Raw genomic sequence first — 23,771 nt, 5'->3', positions numbered from 1 at the left:
ATGAGCGAAGATTTATCCCGCTATTCCAACTTATTCACACTGATTTTACTATCGTTACTGAGTAGTTTTTCTCATGACTAGTATACACTGCATCCACATAAAGGCCAGCGTTATTTGTCGTGTCAGCAGAGGATAGCAAACTCGATGCAGTTGGTGCCGGTGGAGCGTTTCGGTAGAAATGGCGCATATACTAGGCACTCGAACAGCTTCGCACCTGTAGCGGATCAACCTAGGAGCGGAAGAAGCTACCGCTCGGGACCTCGTCGGCGGGGGAAATCCTGTTGCTTCCCACTAATATTTCAATTAGAGGGGCCCCAATTGTTATTCCGCTCGGGGCGTCCAAATACCTTGACCCACCACTGCTTTGCACGGGCACAAGGCGATGTGATTCCGCGATACTTTGGCGCGTTGAGTCCCAGCGAGCGGGGTATATACCCGAACCTACGGGTCCAGCTCGGGTCGACCCAAACTCTTTCCACCCACGGGACGAACTTGACTCCTATGGGGACGAACTGGACTCCTTGTCGCTGTGGTGATGAGAGTCGCCGTACCCATCACTAGTACGGGATATAATACTTCTGATTCTTTCATCGTTCTCTAACACTGCGTAACACCATTTCGTTCCCATTTTAATGTTTATTCACGTTTTCTTTGTTTGTTTGTTATGGTTTGCTATACATGTAAATTAGGTGAAATTGTGTGGTGGTCAGCTCGCAACTTGCTCACCGTCTTGCTTTGTAATGTGCCGCACAGTTTGCATAAATATTACATTTCTCGATCGCGCGGTGTCACCCCCATTCCTTCAACCGTGTGGAGCTGCTGCTGGTGCGACATATACATTTGCTTTGCCTAATGGAGCTAATGGCTGCAGCTTATTTGTCTCAAGTGTGTTGTGCTAGGTGTTAAATGCTTTCGACGACTTCATCGCCCGTAATGTTTTCCCACCCATCCATCCAGCAGCTTACGGGAAAACGGATAAATAATCGTACTGTTTGTTCCTTTTGCGCTCTATTTTTCATTGATTTTAAGTTTTGCTTTGTTAAGTTGAACAACACACACATCGAACATATACACCTATTACCAACATATGAAAGGTTTGCAAAATGTTTCCGGACACACGTGCGATTGTTCGCTTCAGTGTATCGTATAGCTGAGTTTGCGATTTTAGGTGATTAATGCTCTGCACCAGCGTGCTTTTTAGCCGTTTCTACATTATTATAGTGGTAATATATTGTTTGAGTTAAATTGTCCTTTGCAGTAGTGGTACAGTGTTGGTAAGCTGCGTTTGTTTACTCTTAGCAATCGTACTCGAGTCTCGTGTCGTCTACTGAACGATTATCTGCATCACGTCCTATTGCAGATTTGGGTAAACTAAGTTTGTACAACATTCACTTCTACACCGAATAAACGAAATAAAACAACAGTTGATATGCAATGCATGAACAGCATCGAAGAAGATTGGGGGGTGAAAAACGAGGAGTTGTGTCAAGTAAAACTATTTCTTTCCATATCTCGTTTTCCCTAGCGGGTTGAGTTGCTGTTGGGTGCAAAATGGGTGGAGCCACTTTTCACTGTAAGCTTTTACTTACTTTTGCATTCATTCTCCACTTTATTTGGTCTTATGTATTTTTCTTTTTTGGGTTGTTCTGTTTCGCTTTTGTTTGACCAATTTTTGTTTTTACATTTACAACATACAACAAGCACACATACATTTGCTTGTTTTGGGAAGTACTTTTGCTTGGATGCCATTTGCCTGCGCCATGGTTTTGCCCGAAGGAATTCACAATATACACAAATATGGGAAATCCTGGTATTGGTAGCTGGTGCGGGAGCGACTAGAGCGAGTGAGTCGTACGGGATGATTTGCGCACCTGTGTCGCATATATGTTGTAATGTGAGCATTGAGAGACGGTGTGAATGTTTCGAACGTTCGTTACACCACAGGACCGAGAGGGAATGGAGCAGCTACAACCTAAACACTATCAACCAGAACTTTGCTGCCGAACCGTTCGTTTAGATATGGAGTTTAGAGCGAGAGAGAGAGAGAGAGAGTGAGAAAGAGAGAGAGAACGTTCAACGTCATCCGCCATTCTATCCGCTACTAAATTCATTTAACGCTTGCAGTAGCATACTAAATAACACTTTCTGAAGAAATAACCTTTGTCGCGTGTACGATTCCGACTCCGAGAGCTGCAGCTTCCGAACCTCGCAGCACTGTGCCTGTGCACAACCGGAAAGCTCTGGACATCTTGAGATCGCAACAATTGCTGGGCTCGTTGTACCTGTTCGAACTTATTAGACACGAGTGTTCGGAATGTCGGTTCAAATTTGAAAGCTAAAAGTAAAATTGTCTCGGACATGTGTTTTTAGCAATGCAAAGTAATGGCGATGAACTATTATCTGTTTAAAATTGTACGATTAAATCGCATCAAGAGTAATATAGCACAATGTGTCTCAACTTCACCGCTACTATTTTCATGAATCATGATTGTCCATCCCTAGGCTGGTAGAAAATCGTCCTCCGAGTCGAGCAATTGTATCGATTTCAAGATGTCCGGATGTCCCCGGTGTGGAAGGCTCTGCCGTAAAGCACGCGTAAAGTATTTGCGAGAGGTTTTAGCGTTCGTCGAATAATAGGATAGGGCACAGTTTAAGTTCTAAATATATATGTATATGTATATATGTATGTATATGTATGTATGTATATATTTATATATGCTTCTCATTTTCATCATTTAGTTAATCTTCCTAGCATTTTGCGTAACGAGTTTTTTGTTTGATGGGTTTTGTGTTGTTCTTACTAGCGTAACGAGCAGTGTTTGCTTTGCGATTTTAATTGATATTCCGTGATTTGTTGGGGGCGGCGATACGGCCGATACTTCGCCGTTCGCAATAAATAACGATGTCTATACGTAATTATAAGGTAAAAGGTATGCTTACAATGTATGTCCGGTTTTTACCCCTGCCGACGACTACACACGGTGAGATGAGAAGTATTCCGACAACAACAACAAAACAAAACCCCCCGGAAACAATCGAAATGTCCTAACGCACCACAAAACACGGCACAAAATATTGTCGGCCTAGATGTAACGCAGTTTTGTTGGCTTCCTCGCGGATAATAAGAATCATACGAATCATACCTAATCACATTGTACCGAGAAACGATTGTTTTTGTAATGAAGTTGTTACACACCCGCCTTAATAGCTAGCCGCCGCGCCCTGCTAATCATAAGAATTAGTAACTATATAAACAATGCACCCTGCGGCAAAAGGATGTCTCAGGATGCATATGTGTAAGCGCAAACTGCACGGTTGCATGCATGCTCACCTGCTCAATTTAATCATTGCCATCCTTACCAAACCAAACAAAACCGAAGGACAGAACCGGTTCGATTCACAGCTATTCTGCTATATTAACGTTTCCTTCTAATAATCACTAGCATTCATGGAAATGTAACAAGCCAAAGAGTAGATGTCCTACCAGTATGGAGGTGGATCCCTATTTCTATCGATTATGTGACCATCCCTTCCGTGGAAGATAATAAATAAACTCATCCAGAGGAATGTTTTCGCATTTCGCTAACAGTAACAAACGAAACACAACTCAATGCGCAATTCACTAACTTAACAACGTTCCAATCCCGACAGAGCTGATTGTGACTTCTTCCATTGCTTTTAAATGCCCTCCAAAGGTAAATGGGCGGTTTTAACTGATCTGATCCGCGAACGTTTTAATATCTACAAAATGGCTACCTTTTTCTTCTGTGGCGTTACGGAATAATACTTTGCAAACTGATATCATCAACTGTGCCCTGCCCGGGGGAGGAGTGTGTATGGAGTTAAAACACCGAGTGATAGACACCTGAGTTGCTGCCTGGCTGCTGAATACTGGCCCTGACGGACGACCTTTGCAACTACAAAACGAAACAAAAAAAACGGATAATACTTGTTTGCTTGCCACTCACAACAGGGCCTATTCGCATATCACCCTCCTAGAGAGGGTGCGAAGTTGTATTAGATGATTGTATGTAAATAGAATACTACTATGCGCGTGTTTTGTTTGTGGAGCAGCTGCTGCAGCGATCATGAACTCCACACACACAGATGCAAGGAAAGTGTCCCTGTGCCACTGGCTTTGTCGGTCGCTTCTTCCTCCGAATCAAAACAATCGTTTCGATGCTACATTTACATTATTACACCTATAACAGTGGGGTTGTTTGTTAATATTTGCTAAAGTGCTACTGCTGCTGCTGCTGCTGCTGCTGCTGCTGCTACTGTGGCATTGCCTGGCTGCGGCTGGCCACGTGAAATGCTCGCATCATTAGCTGATTATTGTTGCATTGATTAATATCGTTATTGTTGCTCATTGTAGTTTCGTTATTACAGTTATTGTTATTATAGTTAGCTTTAGAGTTATTGATTTTATTGTTGTGGTATCGCTTATTGTTGTTGTTGTGTCGATCGTCCTCCGCACCGTCCGCTGGCTGTCTGTACTCGTCGTTGTTGTAACCATAATCGGTCTGACAATGGTTGCCGCTGGTGCTGTCGGCGGTGCCCGGGTCGGTACACCAGCCGAAACCACGGTCTAAGCCGCCCCGGTGTAACGCGTCATTATGGGCTTTGGTGAACGTAGCGGAAAGCCCTGCTGCCCGTTATACATTGCCTTTTAAGCAGCGTGACGAAAAGTTGGAGAGAGACAGAGATATATAAAACACGCACTAGGCGGTACAGGAACCAAACACTACCGTGGGTGAGGAGAAAGGGTTTTTTTTGGTTGTCTAGAATATAACTAACGAAGAAAAAAAAAGAACCGAAAAATATTTACCACGCAAAACCATTTGTAATCAAACTTAAACTAAACACGGAATCAAACGGAAAATGCAACACGCAATGTACTATTTCACACAAAACAAACAAAAAATAAAATACAACACATTTCTTTCGCTCAACAATATAACAGAAGACTTAGAGAATGTTTAAAGTATACAGGTATATAAATAATGAACCATTTTCTACAGCACGCTTGAAATCAAAACTCTGATCGCAAAACAGTACGCATATAACAGAGTTCAATTACACTTTTCATTTTCCTAGTTAAAGATATCATTTGGTATGATACTTGCAGGTGAATATATGAGACGGGATAGATGTAACAAGATATTCAAAATAAAGTGCCCCGGTACAATAGGGAACCCACTGAAGAAGCTTTTTTAATATAGTTCAAATAATAATAATTGTTCAATTTATACAGCAAAAAATCACACTCACTGTCCTTATAATGCCTTTTTTGATAATCAATTGAGGAGGATCGTTTACGTTAACGGACGATCGCCAAGATCGTGCCCGAAATAGAGAAAAATTCAGACATAACTAAAGTATTCGTCTGTGAATCGAATCAGTATGGCTACCAAAGCCTAGCGGTCTAGAGATGGGCAAATCCCACCATTTTCCGGATCGTATCTGACCGGAACGCTCCGCCGCCGGACTCGAATCCGGATCACGACTTCGCGCTCCAGTTTTTATTTTAATATTTTTTATCCGATCTATAACAAAACTTAACTTGAATGAGTGGAGGGAGAGGGGAGAGACGGTGGGGTTGATGCAGAATTTAATAATATCACGTAGTTGGATAGTTAGTCCTCACTAAGGGCGAACGGTCCAGATGGGATCCAGGAAGATTTTAACAACCTCCATATGAAAATTTTGCAAATGAAGACCGGCGCTGCACCCGGTGCCTGAAGTTATATGGTAAAAGACTTGAGAAGGCCTCCCCTAGAATATTTTGTGTGCAGCACTGTGGCCTGTCATTTTTAATGCACAGTGGGATTTTGTGTGGTCATAGCTCGTTTGATATAAACATTGTGCATTGCTCATTAATACTGTTACTGGACAGCGAGAAGAGCATGATAATATAAATTGTAAGAAGTGACTTGAAATGTTATTATTCTTATTTTTCCTCCTTTTCTGAATATCTATGCCCGTTAACAAGTATCCATCGAACCTATGTTCCGTTACAGTCCGGGAACATCGCGTATGTTGTAAGCCTGATTGGTCCCTCCTAGCTTGACCAAAAATTACTACGCAGCTCCTGTAAGCCAATATAAATGGTCAGGATAGAGGGAGGGGGATTTGATCGAATAATAAGCAATTCTACTTTATTCAACCATTTTTGACCACACTGAAAGCACACTGTGAAGCTTTCGCAACGTGTCCTGCGGATTGCATACATTCAGGCGTAAATCCTACAGTGCCTGACAAATTTTGTCAGGGGGGGGCCTTCTCGAGTCTTTTACCCATAAACGAGTTCGAAACCAAAATGATTCTGGAACGGAATCATTTTTTCGGATCGGATCGGAATGCGCTACACGTACAATTTTGAAAAACAGTTTTGTGGTTTCAATGTTAATTGGACCGGAGAGGATATGAAATCTGGACATGAAATGACGGAATTATGATAGCTGTTCCTACACCAACATTCTGTGTGAAAATCCGCTAAACCGCTACTGTTAACCCTTTTCAACATTGGAAAACAGATTTTCAATTCCGTAAAATCCTAGCTCGAAAATGGAAAATGCCTGTACAATGTTGGCTTGAGAAACCCTGTATTCAGCTCTAGCCGCAAAACGTTTCGTTTTAATGGCGGCTAGAAAACCCAAATGTCAACCCCGAAGACTTTTTTCTGGATTCTGGAAATTATAAAATTTACTCAAACTCTTCAAATAAATATAAATTTTTTAGGCAAAAATATAGTGGACATTTTTTATCAGTGGGATTTTTTACAGTTTAAATTGAACTTTTTTTTGTCTCAAATAAAAGTTGGTTGCAACATGAGATTGGACATTTTGAAAATATAATGAAGTGAGCACATAATTTTGCGGGTCACTGTATCTTGCAGAGATTTGCTTTCGGGGATGCAATTTAAATGGATACAATTTAAATGAATATAAAGTATGAATCTGCTTAGTACGGCACAAGTAACAAGTAGCGCAACTAAATTAACCTATCCGTTGTCGATATCTTTCACACGGAACAGAGTATCCTCCACCCGGCCTACACTCGATCCGAGCGTTACACGCGAGAGCTAACACGTAAACACACGCACCCGCAATGAAATGGGAATGATTTTGGCAAAGCATATAGTATGGAACGGAACTACATGTCAACAGTTTTACACACATAAAGTCGTCACGTATCGAACACTCAACAGTTACGCACAAAACAGGAAGAAGCATAAATACAATTGAAAAAACAAAAGCATGTCTAAACAGACTATTACGATGTACAGCTATTGCGTGTATGGGTGTGTGCTTATAGGTGTGTGTGTAGTGTGTTAACTAGCAATTGCGGGAGATTTGCCGTTCTTACCGGACGACACGAACGGGCCGACGTAATTGCTCGGAAACAGACCGGTGGTGCCGTTCAGTTCGCCGCGCCACCACTCCGGCTCATCCCGCCCGAGCACGCTAATGATATCGTCCTTCTCGAAGGACAGCTCGTCGTCGTTCAGTGCTTTATACGGGTACAGTGCGATGACTTTGTCTACCGATTTGGAAATAAAGTTAAGTACACGTCACAAACTACTAGCGCGGTGCGTGGGACCTCTCCGACTGCTTCAAGCTACTTACCGAGAATAGTTTCCGTCAGCTCTACCTTGCTCGCTGACACGGGCGTGTTGCGGCCGCTGTTTCGTCCACCCTGCAATATTTTGACGTAAGTCGCCGGGAACCATCCAATTTGCCGGCGACGTCCTTTTGCCTAGCAAATATAACCACATTAACGTTGCATTACACTCATACCGGGGGGGCGGGGAAATTGAAGCGGCAAGCCGCCAAACCGTACCTGCAGTTCACCTTCCCACCAACCGGAATCGGTCTTCTTTCTTATCATTATTAGCTGACCTCGCTGCAGCGACAGCTGTTCGGAGCTGGTCGCTTCGTACGGTGCAATCACCTGCGCCACTTCGCCCTTCCGCCGGAGGCTGGGCGTGGCCGACGTCATGGACATGGAGGAGTAGCGAATGTTTTCTTCGTTTGCTGCCGCACCAGACGGTGGCTGAGTATTGATCTGCGACACTTCCGAGTCGAGTTCGGCCTGGTTTCGTGCATCCTCGGCGTCCTGAGTATTGCTGCCGGCGGCGGTGGTTGATTGCTTGCGTTTAATCTCCTGCTCGTACGTTTGCGCTGCTTGTTCCGGTTCCTGGTGCGCCGGCTGCTCGTTATATGCCGTCTGGTTGCCGTTCATTGTTTCCTGTTTGAAAATTAAAAATAGACAAAAGTGTGTTTTATGATCGATAAAAAAAGTTTCTATCTTTAAGAGATCCAAGTCCAAGTAAACGCCATTTGTACTTATGTCCGGGTATAACTAAGGAGTTTCCGGCGCCAAAGCTAATTGAGGACCTCTATACTAGTGATGGGGAAAATGATGGTTTGTGTCGGAATCTGGTGTCCGATACCGGACCCGATTCCAATTCCGGATCCGATTCCGAAATCGGTTCCAAAACCGGATACAAAATCAGATCCGGGAATCGAATGCGGATTCAGTGCCCATGAGTTTGGGAGATCTTTATTCAGACTTTGAGGCGGTTCGATGGCCGAGGCGACAACGGCGCCGGTTTTCACACAAAGATACTTCACAGAAAGATACAAAATCACCAAACCACAACGACTTAGCGAACATTTGTGTGCAAATATCATATGCAACGTAGAGAATGATAAACGAAACCTCTCGAGATTGTAGGGCAAAAGAAGAATAAGAAGATGGTTGGCAATAGAATTTGTTCCCTTATCATAGCTGAGATTGATTCCGGGCTTTGTTCCGGATTTCGCCCCGGCTTCTGTTGGAAGGTCCACGCTTGCTGGCATGTCACGTGATCTAAACTTCAGGAAGCTTGACCGCAGGAAATTCGAACCATCTCATCAACACCCATGACTTGAGCTTCCTGAACTCCAGTCCCACGATCGACGAGGCTGTTGCCAACTTTACGTTTGTAGTTTCGTCTTTCCTCTCCACATGTTGTCCTCTTCGCACCCCACCTCTCAAACCATTGTGGTCTGACGCTCCGTAGGTACAACAGGATCCGTTTTCGCACTCATATTGCGCGCATCCAATCCCAGCTCCATTCCAATCCTTTTGGCGCTATGCCAATAGTCGTCGGGGTAGCTCTGTTATTCCATCTACGATGACTATGGGCGACCACTCTATATCCTCTCCCCCTAGCAATTAGTAACTTGTTCGCTCATCACTTTGAGGGTCTTTTTGTGGACCCAGCTGACTCTTCTTCGCCTCTCTCGACGGGACTCGCGAGCCCTTGTGACGTCATTAATCTGAACCACATTCTCATCGAGGAACCCGTGGTACTCTCCGCACTCGCTCAGCTGAAGCGTTCCTTCTGCTCCCGGTCCCGACGGCATTCCCTCTTCAGTGCTGATTGACTCCAGAGAGGTGTTGGGTTCCATATTGACGCACCTTGTCGCGAGGTCGGTTAGTATGGGAGTTTTTCCCTCGCTTTGGAAATCAGCCTTTGTGATTCCGATCTTCAAGAAAGGATGTCGCACTATCCCATCCAATTACCGAGGCATCTCTATCCTATGTGCTGCGTCTAAAGTCCTCGAGTCTGTTATCCACTTTTTAATCCCTTCATCCGAGGAGCATGGTTTCATGCCTAGACGCTCCATCCTGTCGAATCTTATGTCTCTGATGCTTGACCTGTTTCCGCACTTAAACATGCTGGAAAACAGGTTGCTCCGATCCTTTCGTAGGCAAGTCAGGGGTTCCTCAGGGCAGCGTCTTAAGTCCTGTTACTGTTTTCGCTTTTCATCTCGGACTGCATCAAGTCGCTCCCTCCCAAAGGATGTCTGTTGTATGCTGACGATGTTAAGTTCTATCTTCCTGTGTGTTTCTCGTCTCAAGACTTCCTTTGCCTTCAAAGCTACGCCGATGAATTTGCGGATTGGTGTTCCTCTAACGGGCTCATACTTTGTATAGAAACATGATGCGTAATCTCGTTCGGCCGCTCTCACAACAAGCAGCTATATGGCTACCAGCTCGGTGGCTCACCACTACCACGAGTCACTCTCGTAAAGGACCTTGGTGTGTGGCTCGATGACAAACTGTCTTTTGAACCACATATCAACTCAGTCGTCGAGCGAACCAAAAATTTATTGAGCATCATCGCCCGAATGGCGTCTGAGGTCCGTAATCCATTGTGCTTGAGGGCGTTGTATTGCTGCTGGGTCCGTCCTATCTTGGACTACGCCAGTGTCGTTTGGTCCCCAGCAGGTGTCACCTCTATGGATAGGGTGGAGAGGATACAACAGAAGTTTTCTAGAATCGCCGTAAGGCTAGTTTCCTAAACGACTCCAGTGCTGCTTCTCATCCATACTCGGTACGGTGTCAGTTGCTGGGATTAGTTGGCTTAAAAGACCGTCATTGTCAAGCGCGCAGGCTATTTATTGCCAACATCCTTCTTGCCAACATTGACTCCTCTACCCTCCTGGCAGCCATTCCCACCTATGTCCCATCCTACCGCTTGCGCGTTCGCCCTCCACTTCTCATCCCATTGCGACGCTCGCGGTTTGCTCAAAATGACCCTTGGATGCGCGCATTATCTGACTTCAATTCAGTAGGTGATTTGTTTGATCATAGCATGTCCTTTGCTTCATTCCGTTCCCTTGTATTGTCTTCCTTTTTTTATTTTATTGTATCTGACGCTACTGGAAAGCCCTCGAGGCAACCAGTTTAAAATAAATAATTATAATAATTTGGTTCCGTAGTTGATTTCGTACTAGATTCCGAACTTGATTCCGGACTTGATTGCGATCTTGAAATTGGATCCGGAGTTGAATCAGTAAACGGAATCGCAAGCAGATAGTTCCGATTCCTAGCGCCCATCACTACTCCAAACGTTCTATTTCTAAGGATAGACTGATAGGACTCGACTGATTTGAAGATCATCGAGGGACAATGTACGGGAAAATCAAGGGGAGCTACGAGACAGCAGTAGAAAGATTACTCCTCTAAGCTTAGACGATATTCTTGTTTCACAATCTATAATTTTGCAATCGAGTGTTTACTTACGCCTTCCTGTTTTTGCACGTAGTTCGAAGGGAAAATGCCAGTCCGGTTGCCAATAGTGCCCGTCCACCAATCGCCCTCCTTCTTCGACACCGCAATCGTTTCACCTGCATCGAACACCAGATCACCTGCTTCAGCCGATTGGTAGGCGTAGCACGCGACATAATACTCAACGTCACCGTTGCAAGTAGCCCTGAAAGGAATTGGAAAGGAAGGAGGTATGCTGGGTATGCTACAATCTGTGCAAAACTGCCTTCATTCGTTTCTCACTCTGTATTATCGTTCGCCGGCTGATAGTCATCGACCGGTGCGGTCGTAAACTCCGCTGCCGGTTCACTGTAAGCTATCGTTTCTGGAGCGGGAGCTTCCACCACGTTCAGGTTGCTGTCAACCTTTTCAACGAACGATTCCGGGAACCAACCGGTGTGGCCGTTTATTTCACCCGCCAACCAACCCGGTTCTGCATTCTGCTCTAGCGGTACCTGTATGGAAAAATAAGGAATTTAACACACATACACACACGCACAGCGGGGGATTGATGCTTGAAAGGATCAGTGCCCTTACCATCACAATATCACCAGGTTGGAATGAAATCTCGTCGCTGTTTCGGGCGCTAAACTCGTAGATCGCACGGTACTTCACGTATCCCGGTGGCGTTTGCACATCATCGCCAGCCGTGGCAGTGACGTTAGCCACCGGTGCCGGTTCGCTGTTGGTTACCGCGTGCGTTGCGGTATCCGAAGTGCCCCACGAGCTGGACGTATCCCATGCGCTAGTGTACGATTCGTTTTTACGATTATTTTTCATCTCCAAGATCTGTGTGACAACAAATCGGAGATAGATGTTAAATTTGCTGCTTTTCCTTCCACATAAACACAAAGTTCCACGATCAGCGCATACCTGAATCCGCTGCATATCGTATTCACCATACAGCTTCTCGCAGGCATCAATCAGATCGGTCAGTTGCGATTTCAGCTCGATCAGCTGATCTCGGTTCAGATTAATGTCGGTCGTTTTATTCTCGATCTGTTGCTTGGTGTTTTCTAGCTTGTCCTTCAGCTGCTGTATGATGATCTGCAAGAACACTCCAATTAGATCCCTCAACGTTCGGGTAAACTGTCACGGCTGCCATTACCTGTTTGTTGGTGAACTGAAGCTGACTTTCCGTTTCGCCTGACTTGCTCTTCGCGTCCAGCTTAGCCTTCTCCTGGCTTAACTGCACCAACCGCTGATTCTGTTCCTTCACCTTTGCCTTCAGCTGTGTCATTTCCGCCATCTGTGTGTCACGCGTCGTACGCATGCCGTCGATCGTACTTTTCACATTGGTGACACCAACGCGCGTGTCGCAGATCTTTTGCGACAGCTCCTTGATGCGCTCGTTGAACGTGCTCAGCTCGACGCTTAACGATTGATTTTGCGCTTTTAGTTTGAGCACGTTCTCTTGCTCACGCTGCCTGTGCTGCTGCATTTCCGCTATCTTCTGTGTTTCCCACTCGAGCTGACGTTGCTTTTCTAGTTCCCTGGCAAATGTGACAAACAATGGCGTAGATATTAGCACATGTGACAACAGATATTTGAAAACAACATACTTTCGAGCAAGTTCCTTCTTTTCGAGCTCTCGTTTGCGCTGCTCCTCTCGCTCCTGTTCGAGTTCGCGTTGGCGCTGCAATTCTTTCTCCAGCTCCTGCTGCTTCTTCATTTCTGCCTCGAGCTTTGCCTTACGGATCTTTTCCTGTTCTTCACGCTCTTTGCGTTCACGTTCCTCCTGAAAATGGGTGTGTCGGAGTAATTGAATTAACATCAAGCAGTTTGGATATGAATAAAGCTCACCTGTTCCTTCTTTTGAATGTCCATCAATGCTTTCCTTCGGCGTTCGAGCTCTGCCTGACCTTTGTCAAAGTTTTCCTTACGCTTATCTTCGAACGATGCTGAAGAGAGGAAAAAACAAATTGTATCAACCTTCCCAACGAACGCAACCACGCGCCCTTACTTTGCGGTAACCCGGACAGCGGATCAAGCTCAACGGCAGCATGCACCGGAGCGCCCTGTGACGATACGGAACCATGGCGTGAACCGACCACCGAACCATGCCGCGACGAAGCCTTGCGGAAGGAGGGTGGTACCAGCTCGGGTGGCAGCGTGGCGGGAACTTTTTCGCCGGCCGCGGCCATGTCACACAAATACATTGCCAGCACGAACTCTTCACAACCAAGCCGGCCATCGGTGTCCATATCGGCTAGGGCCCAAATCTGGGCGAGCATTGCCTGCGGAAGTTTGGTTTGCACCATAATGTTGCGTGCCTGCGGCCCGGTCAGGAATCCGCTACGGTTGCGATCAGTCGTATTGAAGAGCTGGGTGTACTTCAGCTTCGCCGGACCCTTGATTGCCCACTCGAGTTGTCCTCTGCGGAAGAAGTTTTAAAATTACATTTGCTTTGCTATTCAAATGGAGAATTATCAGAGAAGACCTGGCTGTTTCTAGCGACAAACTGAATCCAAAGTGACTGAATGAAAGATCGTGTAGACCGAACTATCCTGGATTTGGACCAACTACTTTTAAGGTTATAACGCAGTCTTAAGACTGGGACTGGGGAGCTTTGTCGCACATCTAATAGGATCCAACGATGGCATTTGGTCCTTATATCTGTGCTCCCTTAACATTCCATCCTATCAGTAGTTGAGTTAGTCCACGATGACGAACACACCTTTAAATCATTTCTCTCTAGTGTGAAGAACCTGACGTCTATAATAACACAAAGCTTAACAACAAGTTGAGCTTTAAAATTCTGAAATTTTCACTAAAAGAAGGGTGGGCTTTGGACCCTTAGCTTCATCATTCGTGGCACTGGTTATATCCCTATTTGTCTACAACACATTTGCAGCTTAAATTTGGCAGTAAAGGCAGGCCAAGACCTCTTGGCGTCTGTGGCTTTCCTATCTTCACGTGATGTATTCGATACGTTTTTCAAGCTGGTTTTGTCGCTCATAATTTAAGAATACTAGTATTTCTTTATAATTTTTGAGAGAAAAATGTAAATAAAAATATTGATCGAGATAGCCGAGGGGGAGATACACGGCAGGTCTGATCCGAAACGTTCCGCAGGGGGAACATCAGGCTACCTGACTTATCTAGAAAGCCTTTTTTATGGCCGGCACTATCATGGAGGTCATTAAACCAAGAAAAAGCAGAAGATATATGGACGGTAATATACATATACGTTTATGATGAGGGCCGCCCGAAAACGTAGATGATATCACTTTTAACTATTTACATAGCACTTTTCGGGTTTTTTGTTCGCCGCACCCAGCAATAAACAGCACAAACACTTACGGAGATTCAATAGAAGGAGCCCGTTCCGAGATTGACATGGAGCGGGCTGGTGTACCGCCACCGGAATGGGGCGGTGTCGGTGGTGCCGGAACGACCGGTGCTACACCGGCAACCAGCGGCACCGCACCGACACCTCCAAGAGGATCAATCAACGGCTTTACGGCTGCAGTTGGTGGAATGGTCGGAGCAGCTCCTACCAGTCCTCCGATGAGCGGTTGCTGCATGACAGCTGGAGCAGGTGCCATGCCCGGAATGGTCGGTACTCCCGGAATCAGTGGCTGCTGTCCCATCGGAATGAGAGGAGCCTGTGCGGTCACACCGATCAGTGGTTGTGGTGGAAGGGCCGGCTTGGGTGGTACCACGCCACCGGCCATTACCGGAACCTGGGACGCAATCATTTGATTGTTCATCAACGGAGGCACTACAGCGTGCGGAACCATCATCGGGGGCTGAGCCTGTTGCGGAACAACTTGCGGTACGGCCTGTGGAACAATCGAACCGGACAGTGACTTGAGCGGATCGAGCGGGCTCAGACCGGAAGTGGGGGTGAGTATCGGCGTTCCACCGACGGCAGTGAGCGATGCGACCAGTGTCGGAGGAAGTGCCTTCGGAACTTCAAATCCACGCAGCTTCAGATTGATCAGCTTGCAGGCGATGCTGAACTCACCGAGCGTCATACGCCCATCGGCATCCGTATCGGCGAGGGCCCTAAAAAAGAGAAACGGGAAAGCATAGTAATTAATGAAAATCCAATTGTTCGGTGTCAGCGATGATACAGAATCGAGAGCTCGGGTGGATTTAGGCAGAATTTCCAACTAATTAAACATATTTATCAACAACAATCAATACCATCCTTCGTAACCGCACCAAACCAACGATGCGCGAAAAAGGACGACGGTGGAACGCCACCTCGATGATGACTCATAGGTAAACAACTTTTGCTTATGCCCTTGAGAACGGCGATAATACACGGTCCATTTAGAATGGAGGCGCTCCCGAAAAGCCAACCCAAAAACCAGCCGTGGGTTGTACCAACTCACTTCATGTTGTTCGGTCAACCACTCATTAATTAGGCAGAGCAGGAGCAGAAGTACATTATCGAGTGCTTTAGATGGGGTTTCGTTGAGAGAATGTCGTTTTTACATGCGTTGGTAAATAACTCCCAAACTTACAGGTCCCACGGTTCAATGTAATTGAGCTTTAATTTGGAGCCACTCGAGCACACTCTCCCGAGCATCAAACATTCAACTTCCAAATAATGCACTAGGGAACCGTGCGAAGCAGAAATCGTCCGTGAGCTTTACGGCTCTATGGACAACTCCTGGAACGTGTTTCGTTTTTCCTTTTCTGTCTGCTTCTCGCGCTTAGCCTCTTTTTGGGTGTAATTTAATGCAATTAAGACCTTTAAGTAAACACGATTTTGAACATTCTAAGCCGAAGTAACAGTTCTAATCTCTCCCCAATGTTCATACCAGTGCACTCGACAAGAATTTTGTGTTCCATCATTAACACTCCCCTGATAACGACTGACTGGCTGGCGAATGAAACATAAAATCAATGCGAATGACGTTGACGATGAATTCGTCATATCGGCAGTCGGAGTGTGCAGGCAGGCAGGCTACGGCAACAACCTCCCATATTCTTAACCGTTTGGAAATGCGCGAGCTTTCCCATTGCCCGACAGGCAGCCGTCGTGAGTCACGTGAGCCATTCCAAAGCTGCACGGGCGAAAAAAAGGATCTGCAATTATTTTCCACTCCAATCATCTAGCAGCGGCCATTGCAGTCATCGAAGCAGCCATCGAGCAGCAACACTTTTGCGATCGCATACACAATGGTACGTTGTTGTTTGCGGTGTACTAGAACGGTTCAATTGCACTCTGCAGTTATGTAAGCGAAAGGAAACCGGAAGCTCGAAACCAACGGAAGTGGGGACAATGCAAAAAAAGAGAAACTAAAAAGAAAAAAAAATCCAGAAAGGAAGGCAAGAGAACGGTGGCTGCCGTTGAGCGCTGCGTTCTCCATTGAAGTATTTTATTACACTTAAAAATAGCCCGCGTATTGCAGCACCACTAACTGCGCTGAATTCTTACCATATCTGACCGAGTATCTGCGGGGGCAGTTGGCTCTGCAGGAAGAATCCTTTGGCCTGCCCGCCCGTCACGACACCATCGACCGGTTGCAGCGATTTGAACTGGTCCTCGTACTTGAGCCTCTCGCGGGAGGTTATCACGAATGGGTCGGATGCGTTCATGGTGTGGTGGTGGTTGTAGGTGATAACAGCAGCAAGGCGAGATATCCGCTCTACGTTCTACTCGCGGGTTCTACCAGCGGATGGGGGTTCCCGTTTATCAATGGGAAGGGCCACCGACCAAAATATCCATGCACTGTGTTCTGGGCGAAGCACTGTGGGCACTCCCGTACAGCAAATATTCTTTCGCACTGCCCAACACTCACTATCGTAGTAGGCGTAGTAACCTTCTTTTTTCACGGCCCTCTTTGCACTGGGCTATTTCTCATGTATTTTCACTCGCGCACTGGCATCACTTTATTCGGACGACAGGCAGCACCGAACACCCGATGGAGCTGCAATTGGAAGGATATAATATCACACACACCTTAGGTCACAGGGGCACCATAGCGCTCCCCCATGGACGAGGGTCTGCTTCAGGAGTTCTATTTCTTGAAGGGAATAGAAGCTCGCACAGCACGGCCTACACACAGGACCACCATGCGCAGGACACGATTCAATGGAAAGTTGTATATCGATTTCTTTCGCTGGCCTCTATGGCTCGCATGGGAGTGCGTTCTACACACTTGGCTCTGGCACCAAACTTTGGCTACAATTTTTCAACCTTCACGATCCACACACACAGGCACGCACTTTTTCATACTCTGACCAGGAAAAGGACCACCGTATCCTAGCGGCGATAGGAAATTCGCAAATTTTCCGCTGTCGCTCACAATTAGCAAGAGAAATTTTGCATTTAGAATCACAAACTTTCCCACTTCTTCTTTTTGCTGTTTGGTTGATGTGCTGAAACGGAACCTTACAACAGTCGCTCTTCATCGAGGGCTGAATTTGTTTATCTGTCAACGGCAATCCCCCCACCCAATGAACAACACCCAAGGACGGAAAATAATGCCCTACAAGCAAAACTGACAGCTGATCATTTTGTATGGTTTGACATTAGCTGTCAAATCGTTTAAAATTCGTAAAAGATCAGGTTAAAACGGGTGCAACGGTTGCAGTTACAATACAAATTCATTCGTTAACTGGTTTTGAGTTTGATTGCTGTTAAGTTTGCTTCAAATTTCTCGCTGATTCATTGAGCAAATCGGTGAAAAGAAGATCGGGGGAAATTGTTATTCTGTAGTTGTTACATTTAGGAGGAGGCAGTCAAATCTTCTTTTTGCATCTTTCTCCACTGAGATGCATATTTGATAGATAATTGACCGATGCAAATGTGTTTTAAGCAACTTTTGAATAAAAATAGACGCTTTTTCATACATCATCGAAGGAAAAAAACTGCAGTGGATGTTTGTAGAGAATAATTGATGAATGTTTAAATAGCTGCTGCATTTTGGTCAATTAAATGTCAAAAGGGCCTTGTTACGGCACTTGCTGTCAATGCATTTTGACAGAAATAATTTGTTTTGAATTTGTTTTTTTTTATGATCGTTTTGTCGACACATTTAAACACGACTGAAGTATACAGAGCAAAACAACTCCAAATAGTGCACAAATTTCGTCGGGGGTAAACATAAATTTGAAGATTCAAAAGGACTCATGTTTACAATAATGCCACGAAAGAAGTAAGCCAACGTTTCAAGTGAGAAATCGTTTAAGTGGAGCAACGATTACGACTGGGCTTTGGCCACCGGCGTGAACACGTGCACTTTCCAGGATAAAAACAACAACCGATAGTGCTAGCTATAGCTGCGTCTTATGTTGAAGGATCGCCTTCAAAGAGCTCAAGCTAATCCTGCGAGTGTGTGGAGATCCTATCATCCAAACTACAAGAAGCTGTTCGCCATGAAGGACACCATTATTGGTAATTTTTATGTAAAACACACTGCTAGAATTGAAGAAGCATATGATAAACCTGATAGAACAGTACCTTCATGTAAAGTATGTGATCGTCAATCTGAAGGCGATACGAAGGCATCGGTTCGCTTCTTTGCCTCGATAGTTTGCCTCTTCCTAGGTACTATATCCTTGAATGCTCTTAGCTAGAATTTTTTGGCTTCCTTTACCTAATATATCAGTTACCGGATAGCTTTGCGTGCGTACGTATGTGTTAATATTCGTCATGATTTGAACGCTACGTTGTGACCAAATGGGTCAGGTGTGTTTCCAATTAATGTTTGCCGATCTAATTTGAGATGCTATCTGCGACTTTCGTTTATCAACTTTTATTGAGAGCTACAAACGTTTCGCAGGTTTAGCTAGCTACAGAAGTCTTTTAAATCCCTCACGCTTGGACTCCGTTGTATGTTATCTTTCAAACGAAAACTACAACAAAATCACTCCCCCTCACACTCAGGAGCCTTCAATGTCTGCTCTATTCATGGCCTTCCTGTACCATTCTCATCACATGACCAGTGCACCACAGCATGACGAATCTAAATCGTTGCACATCATTGTAACGGTTCCACCAAGGACCTTCCACTCATACGGAGCCTAAATTCCTTCGAACGTTGTTAGTGGACTCTAGTCAGAGTCTCCGCTGCTAGTGAACTTCTTGGTCAGCGTTCATGTGTCAGAGGGACATGTGAGCTTTACAAATAGTAAAATGAGTGTACTCAATAGAGTGTACTCATTTAAATAACATATAGCAAATCCAGATAAGGTTTCAGGATATTCTTCTTCGAATGCTTTTTATTATACATTTCATGTTTACCTATCTTTTCGCCTTTATTAACTCACGCCAATAATACTGAGCTTCTGAATCCGAACTCGCACAACTCGTCCATCAAACCCTGCCATTCGTAATCACGCCGGTGTAGTAAAAGCTCCACGGCTCTGCTCTCCGCTCTTACGTTTCTGGACCGGCGGATTTGCTCCATTCTCACGCAGCCCGACAGCGTCATATGAACGGTGCTGCTGGAGCTGGATTTGCCGCTCTCCCCATTCATTGCTGCGTTCTCGCACGGCGTGCAGCGAACGTTTCTGTTTTTATGTACTGCTTCTTGAATGGAGTTTCGGATTGAAACGCGCCTTCTCACAATACACTGATGCGCGCCATGCCCCGCTGTATGTATGTATGTATGGGCCGCCGCACTACGCTGGGCTGTTGGCGCTTCTCCGCCAAAGCCGCACATTCATTTCGAACGGTTTCGTGTTCCGGTGCAGACGTACCTTTTCCGTGCAGCGCTCCGCTCGTGACCGTGTGCCGTGCGTGCTACGTTCTGTGGTGTGTCCATGTATACCCGCGTTGCGTTGTCGTAAAGAAAAAGGGAGGCAAGTGTGCGTTCTGCTGCCGTTACTCGTCAAAAGTGTGGAATGTGTTGGGGATGTAAAGGAGTTTCCTGGCGTTTGAAATAATTTTTTTTTGCTCCTTCTTTTGACTCTCTCTACCCCTCCCCAGAAGACAGATTTTTTTTAGATTCCTCGCCCCAAAGTGTTCAGAAGTGTTAGGGACTCCGTGTGTGCGTGTGTGTTGTGGGGTGTTTTTTTCTTCGCGCGAGCGAAAAACCACGTTTCCCGAACATAAAAGGGAGCCGAACAGTCGAGTCGATCCTGTGAAGTACTGTGCCTGTCCTTTGACTTGAGTTTTCTTTTTATTTGCAACCTATCAGAGTGTGACTGTGCCACTTTTTATAGGCATTCCTCCTAAACATACTTAATGTGATTTTTTTTGTGGTAAAAAATTGTTAAAAACTCCCTCAACTCGATAGGACACCCGCAACCGGTTCGCTCTAGTGTACTTCTAGTAAATTAGTTTCCGTTTGTTTCTCGCACAGAGCAAAACAGAAAAAAAGAACAGGGAACAGGGCCTCAAAAAGCTTAATCGAATTTCGTTTCCGCCAACGAGAAAGGTAGTATATAGCTCAGGGATCTGATTCATCAGCGAATTAAGCGAATGTAAAAAAAGAGCCATCTTCAATCCGGCCAAGAAAATCCATGTCTTACCACTCGCTATCCCAAGCGCAACGGAGGACTAAATTTAAAAAAAGGGACCCCCGGCTTCCCTCAGACTACTACCCGTAGTACCGTAGTGTAGTACTGGTTTTTCGGATGTGAGTAGGTTCCCTAGACAACGGAGTTTACCTTCTTTTGCCGCGGGGTAACGGTGGTCCCATCTTTTCTTTCCCTTAGCTTTTCTTTTAATTTTCACCTCTTTTCCCGTTTTTCTGTGCGTGTGTGTGTGTGTTCTGAGACGGTTGGTGAGGTAAGGCCGGGAGCGAAAGGAAACGCGATCCGAAAGCCGGTAAAGTGTGCCTTCGGTTCGCCTGCCATGCTGCCATCCACCGATAGATGAGGTTTAATACAGAATCAAATTCAAACAGCTCTGGCCTCTGGATAGGGAAGTGAAGGGCGGCCAGGCGGCTAGGGACCAGAAAACGGAAACGAGAAAAGGATTTGGATTTTAATTGCTTTAAGAAGGTGGCCAAAGGAAGGATTCGCGAAGGACCAAAAGGGAGCAACGAAGGAATCTGCTTACTTGGCGATTGGGGACGCTTTTTTCTTAACCTCCCATTCTCCGTTACTTCTCATTCCAATAGAAAAGTGTTCTCGATCGAAAGCGCATTGTGGTGTGTGTGTTGTACGTAGATTCCGTGTGGTGAACGGGGTGAAAAAAGTGAAAGTGTTCGACTTTAAGGGTCGGGAAGTCCGGGTCCTTTCAGAAAATCCTGGTGTCCAGTGGTCTCGCCGTCCATACTTGCTAGTGCCTTTCCTAGTTTTCCGGTTCCGGCCAAAACCCAGCTTTCCCAGCCGAAAAGACACTGCACGCGACTCGGTTTTTGGCGCGTCGTTCTGGGCTTTGCGGAGGAAGCCCCCAACCGGGATATCTGTGTCCCCGTCACTTTTCCACGTGGCCACCGTAGAAACAAAGCAGTGTATATGTGTGACCAGCCGGGAAAGCGAAAGAAAAAGGAAAAATTCCAGTACAACAAATCGAACATGACCGCCACAAGTGTGGTGGTCCTCGATCGGGGCAACAATACGACCTGCACCGTTAATCTGCACGGTAAGTAGTACGTTTGATCGTTAAGAGAGAATCGGTGCCGATTTTGTTGTTGTCTGAGCCACCCAGACACCCCATCTAATATAACTCTGTGACTGGAAGCAACGAGAGATCTATCATCGCGTTCTTTGGGGGTTGTGATAGACAAGAACTTCCCGAATGTAGGCCGAAACCGAAAAACATCTGCGTTGGCTGTTGATTGTGAAGAGCCCGGAACAGAGCGTTCATCAAACGGTTATGCTCATGCTTGATGCTGGGCTGTAATAATAAAGTATTTTTTACTCTTGGATCAATCGCCCATACATTCACACGTCCAGAAGCCCGCCATCGTGGACGTCTTTAAGGTTGGGTTTATTATTCGCCACAGTACACATGGGGAGCGTGTTTATTTAAACCCGGATGCTTCATTCGGAACGATCACGGGTGGGCACAGTTTTCGTTGCCGAGTAATGCTGCGATTTTGTACTTTGATGTCATTTATTTGATGTAACCTACCGCTTAGGTCGTCATTCTTCCCATTTTATTGTACGAAACTGACCTGATGATTCCTGCAAGAAATGTTGTTGCTCGCGGAATGCTTTGTTAAGGTCCAATCCAAAGGTCTGGTGGTGGTGTTATAATCACCGTGGTAAGCAGATGGTAATTTCCGCCTAGTAAAAACGTCCAATCAATTACCGGCTCGGGGGTCGGGTTTGAACCACTTTACCGTCAGACGCTTTAAACGCAACCACCGTAGACCGCGCAGGTTACGATCAAGTGCACATATGTGGAAGGAAGGTAGGATTTGCGTTACGAAGGTGCGTCTGTAGTTTTTTTTTGGTTTCTTTACACCACCAAACGGTCACGTTAAGCTTGGTCGACCGTCCGCTTACCAGCAACACTTCACGTTTGGAGGGCACAACACAATTTCGATGGTTTCAAACATTATGGTTAGTAGTATGGAGAGCATTGGGTGACTGGAGCTGGTGGTAGTGGTAGCGCGCCATTCACTCACGATACGCGAACCGATGCAATCCGCTTGGGGTGGCCGGGTGCTGCGCGAGTGAGGTTCCAACCTTGGGGTGGAATTGATTTAGCTCGTTCGATGGTTCGAAAAGTTTGAACTAGACCCGAACTGAACTGCTGCTGTGCACACTGCACACGCGCTTACCAGCGGGGGAAATGGTCGACGACGCAAACAAATCTGCAAACCGCGCGCACACACAGCCACCGCCAGCTCAGACACGCTAATGAAGCAGTTTGGGTCGGTACTGAAACGGCGGCAGGTAGGGATAGGTAGCGCATTAGTCAGGCCGACGACAATAGGAGCCCCCCTTCCCAACCCGAGTGACCCTGAGTCAATGTGACTCTCCACTGGCTGGAACTCGCAGCAAGCTTTGAGAAGGTGTTGTTGGTGGGGACATCTGAATGAAGGTGTCGCATAGTGCAGTTTGAAATGCTCGATCGTCGTCACATGCGTTTCGGTTGAGCTTCGGAGCAAGGTTTTAAAACATCTGATACAATTACGATAAGATTGACATTCTCGGAAGAGATGCCTTTCTGTACGTTCGAAATTATCGCAACAATTCTTCAGATTAATATCGTCACCTTCAACTAATCATTTCAAGCGAACCGGTGTACCTTTCATTTGATGCATCTACTATCATGCGTTGAGTGCTTTAGGTCACAAGCACCAACAATATGAGCCTAAGAAAAGCTTTGGCGAAAGTAACGCATCGTAACGCGTAAAGTAACACATCTACGCGAAACCCAGCAAAAACAGACTGAAATTCGCTTTTAAATCTCGAATAGAAAGATGAATGTTATCGCGTGTAATATGGCAAACAATTTCAAAAATTTGTTTATATTTTATAACATTTTATTCGATAAGGACGGCCCAGCTCACCCGGGATAAGGTGCCCTTTCACGGTTTGAAGAGCGAATAGGAAATGGAAGAGGAACTATCGTGAATTGTATTCGTTTTGTAATCTAATTTTGAGCAATACGATCAGGTCATCCAAAATGAATAAAAAGGGTGGGCCGTATTGCTTAAAACTAGGTTACAACATAGAGTTAAGTTCAATAGAACTAAGTTACAATTACCTTAGGGTTTGGAGACTATCGGATGATCCGTCGATTGTAGTTCCTTAATTCAAATTCGTAGACCTGGAGGTCCGGTGTTAGATGTGACAGC

The 23,771-nt window shown here is 45.7% G+C and overlaps 2 protein-coding genes across 9 annotated transcripts in view; one reads left to right on the top strand and one right to left on the bottom strand.

Annotated features, from left to right (window-relative positions):
- Nucleotides 1-621: 621 nt before the first annotated feature.
- Nucleotides 622-17,450, bottom strand: LOC118514518 (intersectin-1). 6 transcript variants are annotated; one of them, XM_036061488.1, is made up of 14 exons: nucleotides 16,499-17,450; nucleotides 14,407-15,114; nucleotides 13,067-13,479; nucleotides 12,907-13,004; nucleotides 12,666-12,841; nucleotides 12,212-12,596; nucleotides 11,977-12,150; nucleotides 11,641-11,892; nucleotides 11,347-11,558; nucleotides 11,080-11,269; nucleotides 7,843-8,250; nucleotides 7,629-7,758; nucleotides 7,369-7,542; nucleotides 622-4,666 (listed from the first exon to the last, which is right to left on the bottom strand). In XM_036061488.1, exons 1-14 carry the CDS (start codon nucleotides 16,657-16,659, stop codon nucleotides 4,656-4,658), a joined length of 3,492 nt encoding a protein of 1,163 aa, XP_035917381.1. In that variant the 5' UTR covers nucleotides 16,660-17,450; the 3' UTR covers nucleotides 622-4,655. The 6 variants fall into 6 exon arrangements, with proteins under 6 accessions (XP_035917381.1, XP_035917382.1, XP_035917378.1 ...); XM_036061489.1 differs by having other exon boundaries at nucleotides 4,666-4,792; XM_036061485.1 differs by lacking the exon at nucleotides 622-4,666 and having other exon boundaries at nucleotides 4,974-7,542; nucleotides 16,499-16,991; nucleotides 17,223-17,450.
- Nucleotides 17,451-19,702: 2,252 nt separating this feature from the next.
- Nucleotides 19,703-23,771, top strand: part of LOC118514571 (glucose-6-phosphate 1-epimerase) — a 49,769-nt gene continuing 45,700 nt past the window's right edge. Inside the window, exons 1-2 of one of the 3 annotated variants that reach the window (XM_036061571.1) lie at nucleotides 19,703-19,822; nucleotides 21,135-21,601. In XM_036061571.1, the coding sequence (XP_035917464.1) occupies nucleotides 21,475-21,601 (127 nt within the window). In that variant the 5' untranslated portion in view covers nucleotides 19,703-19,822; nucleotides 21,135-21,474. Of the gene's footprint in view, nucleotides 19,876-21,134; nucleotides 21,602-23,771 lie in introns of all 3 variants that reach the window. The other 2 variants (XM_036061572.1, XM_036061570.1) reach the window with 2 other exon arrangements.

This window comes from Anopheles stephensi, chromosome 3, assembly GCF_013141755.1.
Source record: "Anopheles stephensi strain Indian chromosome 3, UCI_ANSTEP_V1.0, whole genome shotgun sequence".
Classification (NCBI taxonomy): domain Eukaryota; kingdom Metazoa; phylum Arthropoda; class Insecta; order Diptera; family Culicidae; genus Anopheles; species Anopheles stephensi.
Note: the sequence above shows the minus strand (reverse complement) of the source record. Positions and strands in the feature narration are given on the sequence as shown.

Excerpts from the sequence above, each read along its gene's own strand:
- LOC118514518 (XM_036061485.1), bottom strand. The coding sequence starts at position 16,659 with ATGAACGCATCCGACCCATTCGTGATAACCTCCCGCGAGAGGCTCAAG. Across the intron at positions 12,597-12,665 it reads AAGAAGGAACTTGCTCGAAA|GGAACTAGAAAAGCAACGTC; the intron begins GTATGTTGTTTT and ends CACATTTGCCAG. Across the intron at positions 8,251-11,079 it reads ACGTGCAAAAACAGGAAGGC|GAAACAATGAACGGCAACCA; the intron begins GTAAGTAAACAC and ends ATTTTCAAACAG.